Here is a 10,591-nt window from a genome sequence, read left to right as displayed (position 1 = left end):
GGGGGGGAAGGGCCGAGCGGCGGGCGGGGCGCTGGAGAGCCGGCAGCCGGCCCCGCCCCGCCGCCCTGAGGGGGGCGGCTCCCGGGCCGCGGCCTGGCCCGCAGCCCCCGCAGCTGCCCTGGAGCCCCGTTCCTCCCTGCAGCCTCGGTGCGTGCTCCCGGAGCCCCTAACGCTCCCCTGCGGGTTTCTTGTTACCCCGGGGGGGGTGGGGGGTCTCCGGAGCCCCCGGTGCTCTCCCGGGGCCCGTCCTGCGGCCCCCGCCGCCCTCCCGTAGTTCCCGCTGCTCCCCGAGGGCCCGGGCCTGCTCCTCGAGGGCCTGTACAGCCCCCGTTACCCTCGTCCAGCCTCCGCCCGTGCCCCCAGAGCCCTCACAGCCCCCACTGCTCCCCCAGAGCCCCCTCTGCCCCCCGCTGCTCTTCCGTAGCCCCCGCTTGTGCCCCCACATCTCCCGTTTCTCCCCCACACCCTCTGCCTGTCGCCCCTGGAGTGTTTGTGGCTCCTGCCTGCGCCTCTGTGGGCCCCACAGCCCCTGGCCTGTGCCCTCGCAGCCCCCACTGCTCCTTCAGACCCCCCATCCGAGCTCCCAGAGCTCCTGCGGCCCCTGAGCTGCACTCCCAGAGCTCCCAAGGGTCCCCCCCTCCAGTCTCTCCAGCTCTCTTCCCGGGCCCTACGCTTTCATCCTACCACTTGTCCCTCTCAGACTCTCTTGTGGTGGTGTCCTGGGCCTCAAACCCACTGTCTTCACCTCCCCTCAAGCTCCTGTCCATTTGGTGTCCCCCCCAGTCCCCTGTGCACAGCCCCTCCGGTTGACCAGCAGTCACTCTGCGTCCCCAGGCCACCAGGACTCGCTGTGCCCTGGCATATACTGGAGTATCTGCCCTTTGCTCTGCCCTTCCCCCCCCAATTCCCCCAGTGCTGCAGCCACCTCTGTGCCCCACTGGCCCATGTGATGGCACCCATCTCAGGGTATCTTTGTTTTTGTTGGGTCTAGCCCCAAGCACGGCCCTCTGTACCCTGTCCCTCGTTGCCTGTAACTAGTACAGCAGTTTGCTGGAGGACTCTGGAACTCAGTGTAAGCTTCAAAACTTCTTTGAGAGCAGTTTCTAGCCCTTCAGCAAATTTTCTTTATTCCAGATGCTAATTGCCAAGTGATGCAAACTGGAAATTATCAATTGCTTAACGTTTCTTTTTCTGATTGCTACGACCTGATCCGAGTTTCTTCACAGCTCAGATTTCACTTCTTAGTAAACGGTGTGTTATCACCCTGTCGTTTCTCTAAGTAAAGATTCTCCTAAGGTTAAACAGTATCCAGAGAAGGTTTTTAAAATTTTGGTAGTATTATTGTTTACATTGTGGCAAGCAAGCACTAGGAAAGCTAACTTTGGGCTAACATCCCCTTGAGCTCTTTGCCGTGCAAACGTACAACAACACATGCCCTAAAAATGCTAGTTATTTTTGTGATGTCCTAAAGGAGCAAAAAAGGAAAAAGCCAGTTTGTGTGCTTTTTCAGCATCCCTTTAAAAGAGCTGTGAATGTCTGATTCCAGCACAAAATTGGGCAAAGGGGGACCTAGGTAATATCACCAATTTACTGAATCCTTTGGGCGAATTGTTTAGCATCTCTGTTAAGTATATTGCTCTGCCTGTAAAACAGGGATAACACCACAACGATGCAGATTAAATTCCTTGTAAACTGCCTTGGGCTGGGAGAGGGGCATGAAAAGCTTCTTCCTGCTCCCCTGGAAACCTGCATATGTTAGGCTTTAGACTCTCAATGAATTCACAGCACCTTTACAGGCTGCTGCATGTCCCTGGAGCGTCCCAGGAGCGTCAGGAGCTATCTGGGGCCGCATCTATAGCCCGTGGCAAATACAGGAGGTGTAGAAAAGGGTTGAGCAAAGTTGCATTATCCTGCTTTGTGCTGCAAGCTAGCAGTGTGAGTGATGGGTTCCTGCTGGTCACCAGGGGCGTGGAGAGCAGATGAGCCTTAATTATAAATCTCTTCCTTTCAGTTTTAAAGACTGAAGACATAATCCCGCAGTGAAGAGCAGAGAAGCCACCTGGAAGAAGAACCCTCCGCACCCTCTGTTGTTATGGCAGGGGGAAGGCGGGGCCCCAACCGTACCTCCTACTGCCGAAATCCCCTCTGTGAACCGGGGGCCGCTGGCGGCTCTGGCCATTCCACGAGTTCCTCTGTCACGGGTGTGCGCTCACGCACCAGGTACGTCCAGGTCTCCCCGTCTTCACATCTAGCCAGGCCAGCTGCTCCTCTCTGAGGCGGGTGTGAGGGGCCACCTTATCTCCCCATCTCACAAGTTGCTGGTTTTCCTGTGGCTCAGGGATTTGTTAACTCCCTGTGTCTAGCTGAAATCCTTTTCCTATGTGTGACAGCATCCATGCTACATATTGTAATTGGGATAGGTGGGTTCTAATTTGCCCGAGGCTGTTAAGTGTTTTATCAGACCGTGACAGGCTTCCAGGAGCGTTCAAAAGCCTTTAGTGACCGTTGAATGGAAAGTAAGAATAGAGTCATATTTTTATCTAAAGCCTGACTCTCAAGTTCTGCTTGTTGCGTCTCCTGTGCCCTGAAGTTTATGTCAGGTGAGGCGTTTCTGGGGTAGAGTTTAGCTAGGTCAGGTGATGTGTAGGCTGCGGGGTGTTTTTTTTTCAGATTACAGCCTGGCTGGTTGGTTGCATTTCTGCAACTGAGGTAGAGAGGAAGAAGGAGAAGCGGAGCACCGACAGCAATACGTAAGCAGGAGGTGACTTATGAACTCTCTGCAAAGGAAATATGAGATCTGTCTTAACATACTGCCTGCTTACAGCCCTAGGCCAAGAAATTTATAGGGATACAGTTATTCAAACAAGTTATTGCAAGGGCACAGAAGGTGGAGCAATCCACCTTGTACGTATTTTGCTGTGAGAGCGTGCACAAGGGTTCTTATCACAAGTAGGTAATGCAGTGCAAATCCACGCCCCAGCTTACCTCCAAGCGGTTTCTCTCTGTAGCTGTACCCACTGCTACCCATCACCTACATGGCAGCCCAGGCTGAGCAGTCCCAAAGCGCTTTATGCTCTTTATGCCTATAAGAGTCTTGTTGCTGCTCTTGCAAGAGCACCATTAGGTCTTGTGTGTCTTTTCAAAGCAGAAAAGGCTTCGTGTTTATATTTAAAGCCCTTTACTAGAGGACCAGAACAGGAACTCTTGTTCTGTGTGCAGGAATGGAGTTTATTGGCAGATTTATCAGTCCTGAGGAGCTGAATCAGTCTTGTCAGCTTGGGAATCGGGGGGTTTCAGAGGCAGCTGGGGTTCCTCAAGTCCTTCCCTCACGCATGGCTTTATTTTAGGCTGTCGGCCTTCTGCTTTAAAAAGCATAGGCTGATCCACCTCTGTCCACCCCTGGGCTCGAAGTCCTTCTGCAGTCACTCTGAGACTTGTGTGGTTTCATTTTGGGATTTTTGATAGGAGTTTGTGCTCTGTAGTTCCTTCGAAACCCACACCCAGATTCCTTTGACTGTTGTTATTTAGAGATTGCAAATCAGGAGAGATATATCTAGTCTATATTAATTCCCTTCCCTTTGATGCAAAGGGTTGCTGTCTGGGATTGCGTGCGTGCTCACACAGGAATATGCTCCCCTGACTAAACTTGTTTTTCCTCCATAGTTGAATAGAAGTTGAAGAATGAGAAAGAGCTTGCGTTTAATTGCTCTGTATTCATGTTCAAGCACTCTTAGAAATGTAAATAGCAACTCGAGGCCTAAAAGCTTCCAATTAATTAAGAGGGCCACCGGTTGCCCCTTGAATAGCTGAACGCAGCCACAGCTTTTGAACCTGACTCAACGCGAGGGATTTAATAGCAAATGACCTGGTGCTGTAGACTGGCCCCGTTCCAAATATTGCTTTCACTGGGCAAATTCCCACTCATGTCTGCCTGTAACAGTTGTCCTGGACATCCTCAGGGTGCTGACACTTTGGGTTTTTTGGCAGCCACTGACCATGATAGTCAGCTCAGGTTTCTCAGTCAGTATTGGACCCACCGACTCAGATGAGTACGTGGGCTGGAGGACAGTGCTGTGTTTATCACAGGGAAGTGACTGCTGGCTTCTGCTTTACCTCGGCAGGAGCGGTTCAGGTACAGGCCTTTCCAGCCCACCTTTGGCAACTCAGACAGTCGTCCCCCTCCGGCACTGTAAGATCCCAGAGCTGCCTGTGGAGAGGAGTGTGCTGTTTGAACTTCAGCTCTTCTTCTGTCATCTCGTTGCTCTGTTTGTCCACTACATCAACATCTACAAAACTGTGTGGTGGTACCCACCCTCCCATCCGCCTTCGCACACGTCATTGGTAAGCACCAAAGGACAGCTGCTGTCCGGTGATACTCACAGACTGTCTCTTGAGTCATTAGACATAAAGTTTTCTATATACGTTTGATGCAAACTACATGTGACTCTACAGCCCTGGAGGGTTGCTCATGTGACTCTGAGTTGGCAAATTTTGGGCACTGCTGTCTGCTTGGCATTCTCTTTCTGATCTTGGAAGAGAGAGTCTGAGGAGGAGAGAGTAACTTGGGAGCTTCTCTGTTGAATGTGGGTTTCTGCTGCCTGATGGAAAGTGAAATAATTTTGGTTTTGTCACCGCAGAATTTTCATCTTATTGACTTCAACGTGCTGACAGTGACAACAATCGTCCTGGCACGCCGGCTGATCGGTGCTATTGTGAAGGAGGTAAAGTCCCCAAGCAGATCTCAGAACCGTTCTTTCCTCTGAGGCAAAATGTAAAGCTGTGTGTCCCTTTTGCAGTTCCTCTTGTCTCCTTTTCTAAAGAACTTTGTTCTGTGTCCAAGTCAGAAACCTCAGCGTGGTTTCTATTGGGAAGAACAGAGAACAGAAACGAGCGCCTCAAACCATTGCTCGTGACTCTCTCTGTCCTTCTGTGATTCTTTCTGAATTACTGTCTCAACTAGACTGTAGTAATTCTGCTTTCTTCCTTGTGAAGAACAGTATATGGCTTTTTCCTGTTCGCTTAATTTAGCATTCTGCAAGGAGGAACCAGCATGGGTCGGTTTCTGCTGACTGTGGAAGCTTTCTGTGGTGAGCAGGTCCCGGAGAGCGGGCTGGTCACCCTGATAACTACCAGACCTTAACATGAAACTCAGAGCTGTCCTTATTCCAGCTTGAGGCATGAGGGTTTTGGAGAGCCCTGCGTTTTGCAGAGTCCAGATTCCGGCCTACAGAAGGCCTCCCCTTCCTGGTGGCAGTCAAACAGAGCCTTTCACCAGCTCTTCATCTGCATATGAAGTTGATTTTGCAGATTGAGCGCTGCTCATTTACCGTTTGCTTCCTGTAGGAAGAGTGACTTAGTCTCCCCTCTGCCCAGCTCTTTCTTCTCTCCCCGCAGGCTTCGCAGAGTGGCAAAGTCTCCCTGCCACGCTCTGTTTTCCTGGTGATCACTCGGTTTGCTGTTCTCACTGGCACAGGCTGGAGTTTGTGTCGATCAATAATTCATCTTTTCCGAACCTACTCTTTCCTTAATCTCCTGTTCCTGTGTTACCCGTAAGTATCTTCTGTCACTTATGTGTGATTTCTAATGTTGCTTCTGTGCAGTGGGCGTTGCTCAGTTGAAATGAAGCCTGAAAGTAAACAAGCAGTCGATTAGCTTGTAACGGAAATTAAACTACCCTTTTCCCTCTTGCTATGTCACATTTCTTCTTGGTGGCAGGGTATATCTTTAATGTTTACCCATATTCAGCTTTAATATAAGCACTAGCTATAGCTCTTAGATTGCTTGTGTCCTCTGAAAAGGATTGTGTGTTTTTTTCATGGTATTCAGAGAACCCGTATCTTTGGTTTCCTTAGTCCTTGGGTGCCTCTGCCAAGTGGAGTGAATCAAACAGCTTCCCTGCTTCGTGTTAACTAACAAAAGGAAGCCAGTTCTAGTTCCAGTCAAGCAATGGAAACAGCTCCCTTCCCTCTGGTAGATGCAGCAGGAAGCATCTCATAAGGATCTGAGACTCGGTGCTTGTGTTTGAGTTCAGATTAGTGAAGCTCTTTGCTGGAGTTTCTGTAGGTAGCAGATGCCATTTAGGAGGGGGATGTGACAGTAATGCTGATGTGCTGCCAGCAAAGGCATTGCACGGGGAGCTCGTAAGGAAGTAAACACCTTTCTGCACTCTGCTCCTCCAGGTTTGGCATGTACATTCCCTTCCTTCAGCTCAACTGTGACTTTCGGAAGACGGGCCTCTTCTCCCAGGTGGCCAACATCGGTCCCAGAGAAACTGGCGAGGTGAACTCCAGGAGCAGAGACTACCTGACCGTCCTAAAGGAAACCTGGAAGCAGCACACTCGACAGATGTATGGCATGGAGGCCATGCCCACTCACGCCTGCTGCCTCTCCCCAGATCTCATCCGCAATGAGGTGGAATACCTGAAAATGGACTTTAACTGGCGGATGAAAGAGGTGCTGGTGAGCTCCATGCTCAGTGCCTACTACGTGGCCTTTGTGCCGGTCTGGTTTGTGAAGGTGAGCGAGGGCCACCTCTGCTCTTGCAGACGCTGCTCCTCCAGGCGTGGGACGGGCTGGGGAGGGTTGTGGGGAGGCGAACACTGGGTTAGGTCTGGTTCTCCCTTCTCGCTTAGCTGGATCGCAGGAGAGGTTAGTCAGAGGGCTGGGCTGTGCGCGCAGGCGGCTGTATCCAACCCGTTTATGGAGGCCTTGTGAAAAGTAAGAAGCAAAACCATCTCGGTTTAGGTTTGCTTAAACTCCAGCTAACAGAGGTCAATATCGTCCTGGTAAAGTGTATTCTGACTGTCCTGAGAGTGTGCCTCCATTTGTTTGGGAGCAGCGTCTCCCTCCTGCCTCCCTGTGAAGCTAGAAGGACTCCAGGCTGACCAGTCCTTCGCACAGTGACCTTCTGCGAGGTCAGAGATCCAGGACAAGGGGATCGACTTTCATAAGGGAGGCAGTATGAAAGAGGATGGACTTTTATTAGGATTTTTAGCTGTTTTATTTAAGTTCCCGATACGTTGTACAATGAGACAAATGTCTCGTAGTAAATCCGTCAGACCTCGGGGGTGAACCCAAGCCCCTTCCCCTGCGGGGCTGGTGCTCCCACCCGTCGTCAGCTGAGCTAGGAGAGCATCGGGAACTATCTCCCTATTTTTGGTGATGGGCGATGATAGCATCAATGTTTCGCCATGGTGCGTTCAGGAGTTGTACAGCAGCCATCCTATGTGGGCGCTTCTTTTTCAAGCAGGATTAATAGCTACGTGAAAAGCCCTCGTTTTACCTGCCTGAGTGCTTTGTGTTTTGATGGCTTTGTTAGGTGAGGCTGTCCAAACACGTCGTCACACATTCTTCTTGTCCCCCCACAGAACACTCAGTACTATGACAAACGCTGGTCCTGTGAGCTCTTCCTTCTGGTTTCCATCAGCACGTCTGTGATCCTGATGCAGTACCTCTTACCTGCGCGCTACTGTGACCTGCTCCATAAAGCCGCAGCGCACCTGGGCTGCTGGCAGAAGGTCGATCCAGCCCTCTGCTCCAACGTGCTGCAGCATCAGTAAGGAGCTCTCTCCTGGGGCTGGGGCTGGAGGTTTCTCTTAGCTGGCACGCTTCTTGGCACGAACAGAGGCTGGGTGGGGAGCTCAGCTTTCCAGCCACCTCTCCTCCTCCTCTCGGTACCTTAAAAAAAAAAAAAAAAAAAGAAAAAAAGAAAAGTGAAAGCAGAGTTGTCAGCTGACACATCCAACAGCATATAGATGCTCTCTGTACTGTCCACTCCCAAGCGCGGCAAGCAGATCTGATTTTTTGGCAAGGTGCCTGCTGCTTCTGGCCCCAGGTAACTGCCGTTTGTCACTGCTGCAGTTACACGCCTCGGTGGGCCAAACTCTGCCCTCGCTGATGACAGCAGCTTCGTGCTGCGGCCAGCGCTGTGGAAGCAGCTCGTGCGTTGTCCTCGCTGATGGTGGGACGGCAGCAGACCCCCCCTCAGCTGTAGAGGTGGAAATAAGAGCTCTCTTCTTGTTTCCTGCAGGTGGACAGAAGAGTGCATGTGGCCTCAGGGAGTGTTAGTGAAACACAGCAAGAACGTGTACAAAGCCGTGGGTCATTACAACGTGGCGGTGCCCTCAGACGTTTCACACTTCCGATTCCACGTAAGATCTCATCTCCTTTCTGGGGACAGAGGTGTAGCGCCTCGGCAGGGTCATGGTCCCCTTGTCCTCAACCCTTCCGGCTGCCTGAGCTGGCTCGCCGAGCAGGAGAGCTGCCCGTGGGTGGAACGAGCAGGGTTCAGTACAGCGTTTCACCTTAGTCCCGCGTCTCCCGTCAGTGCTGCCGGAAGGGTGACTGACCTGTGCAAACCGGGGCTCTGTCCAGAGCCGGTCATGGGCAAATGTGTCTCCAGAGGGGAATCCCAGAGGAATCCTCACCGCCCTCTGCCTCGTACATTTTGTCAGAAATGTGATCCGGAGGGTCTGACCTCACTCAGTGCCTTACTGTGGTCTCTCCTACAGTTCTTTTTCAGCAAACCACTGAGAATCCTCAACATCCTGATTCTGCTGGAAGGAGCCGTCATCTTCTACCAGCTTTACTCGCTGATTTCTTCAGAGAAGTGGCACCAGACGATCTCGCTGGCTCTGATCCTCTTCAGCAATTACTACGCCTTCTTCAAGCTGCTGCGTGACCGTCTGGTGCTGGGCAAAGCCTACTCGTATTCTGCCAGCAGAGACTCAGAGCAGAAGTTAAATTAAAACAATTGCACTGATGCTCAGCTTATTACAAAACAAACAAAACAAGGAACCCTCAGAGCTTTGTATTTTTGTTACCACTGCTTTTTTTTTCTTTGATAACTGATGTAATTAAAAGGAAAAAACATATTTTTTTACTCCCAACAGTTGTTTGTGTGTTTCTTGTCTGATAAAATCCCCTGAGAAGGCCTCTTCTTGTTTATATTTGAGAGGAGTGATGTGCAGATCCTCCCTCTCCCACTGGCACCAAGCGGGAAGGTGAGAATTACCGGTACATTAAACCTCACAACTTCCACTCTGACTTCTTTTATGAAGGGCTGAACCCCAATCCTGTGTTTTTCGGTGAGGGGGACGGACCCTGAAGGACCTCTTCCAGCACCCCCTGATGCTGGTTGTTGGGGAAAGGCTGCGTTATTTCAGTAAAATGGGAGGGGGTTTTTTTTAATTGCCGGGATGGAACTGCCGCCCTTCGCTCACAGCCGGTGCAGGTGATGGTTTGAGGTCCGCAGCGGCGTGATGGGACCCAGTGTGGACCAGGGAGCTTGGTGGGGGGCTTAGGGTCCGGAGGAGGAGGAGGAGGACCCTAAGCCCCCTCCCCCAGCTCCCCGGTCCACGCCGGGGAGGACTCGGCTCCATCCCCGGGTGATGCGGGGTTGGGGACACCCCCGGGACCGTCCCCTTTCTGCGGGGGGACACCGGCCGTGGCGTGTTCCAGGTTGGTTCCCCTCCCCGTGTTGGGGCTCCCACCGCCGCTGCCGGATCCGGTCTTTGTTCTGTTCCGGCTCCCGCCGCCGCCAGGGGGCGCCCGGAGCGCGCGCGGTGCCGGTGCCGGTACCGGTAGCGCCTCCGCCGCTCTCCGCGCTACGGAATCCCCCGTCCGTATTCCCCCCGGGGCAGATTATGGCGAATGAAACCGGAGGACATCAAACACACGCCGTCCCCCGAGGACCGGCACCGGACCCTGCAGCGCTCCGGACCGGCAGCAGCATCGTTCCGGTGCACCGCGGGGGGGGGAGGGACACGACGGCAGCGGGGGTGATCCCCGGGGACAACGTGGGGGTCTCGGTGGACGGTGCCTGCGAGTCCAGAGCATCACACCCCGCGGGAAAGTGTATTCCCCCCCCTCCCCGCCGCCACCACCCTCTGCGGGGCCGGTGGTGGGGACACGGCGGGGCCAAAGGCCACCGGAAAGCAAAGCCACCGCCGCCGCCGCTCGGTTGGCTGTTATCAGCCGCGGCCCGTCGGCAGGGTGAAGGGCACGACGAGGAAGAGGAAGGAGGAGCGGGAGAAGCCAGGGCCGGGGGTGGCAGGGAGCCCTGCGGCAATGGGGGGCAGCTGAGCCCCCCCCCGGGACCGTGTCCCCACGCAGCCCCTGCACCCGCCACCAGCACCGGGGGGACGGGGACGGAGCCCAACCTCTCGCCCACGCACGGGGCAGGCAAGGGCGAGGGAAGGCTCCAAGAACCCCCCCCCCCCAAGGACTCCTGGTAGGTCCTGTGGGGTGCAATGGGGTGGGAGGGATGGAGAGGTATCCCCCGGCTCTCCCATTGCCCCCAGCGGGGCCAGATCCCGGCTCTGGATGGGGTTGTGGACTGGGACAGGGTGGGGGGGTGATGTCGGGGGGCCGTGGGCGGGTGTGCCTCTGCCCTGGCCCCCTCCCCACCACGGCGGCGGGAGGAAACGGCTGTGTCCAGCCTTTCCCGAGGATGAGGATTTCCTTCCTCCCATTGAGAGGGGACCCTGAGGTTAACACGCAGCCGTGGGGCACTCGGCCCGCAGGACGTGGGGGGGGGGGAAGCAGGGGGCAGAGAACCCCCCCAGACACACAGTCCTGGGTGCAGCTCCCA

The 10,591-nt window shown here is 53.9% G+C and overlaps 1 protein-coding gene across 2 annotated transcripts; it reads left to right on the top strand.

The window, feature by feature from the left end:
• Window positions 1-1,679: 1,679 nt before the first annotated feature.
• On the top strand, window positions 1,680-8,882 carry TMEM39B (transmembrane protein 39B). Of its 2 annotated transcripts, XM_082494256.1 has the most exons (8): window positions 1,680-2,220; window positions 4,122-4,341; window positions 4,638-4,721; window positions 5,395-5,549; window positions 6,180-6,516; window positions 7,368-7,555; window positions 8,030-8,150; window positions 8,511-8,882. In XM_082494256.1, exons 1-8 carry the CDS (start codon window positions 2,093-2,095, stop codon window positions 8,745-8,747), a joined length of 1,470 nt encoding a protein of 489 aa, XP_082350382.1. In that variant the 5' UTR covers window positions 1,680-2,092; the 3' UTR covers window positions 8,748-8,882. The 2 variants fall into 2 exon arrangements, with proteins under 2 accessions (XP_082350382.1, XP_082350381.1); XM_082494255.1 differs by having other exon boundaries at window positions 8,030-8,882.
• Window positions 8,883-10,591: the final 1,709 nt, after the last annotated feature.

The sequence above is a fragment of the Vanellus vanellus genome (genome assembly GCF_965231255.1).
Source record: "Vanellus vanellus genome assembly, chromosome: 22".
Classification (NCBI taxonomy): Eukaryota; Metazoa; Chordata; class Aves; order Charadriiformes; family Charadriidae; genus Vanellus; species Vanellus vanellus.
The sequence above is the reverse complement of the archived record's forward strand: the minus strand, read 5'-3'. Positions and strand labels throughout refer to the sequence as shown.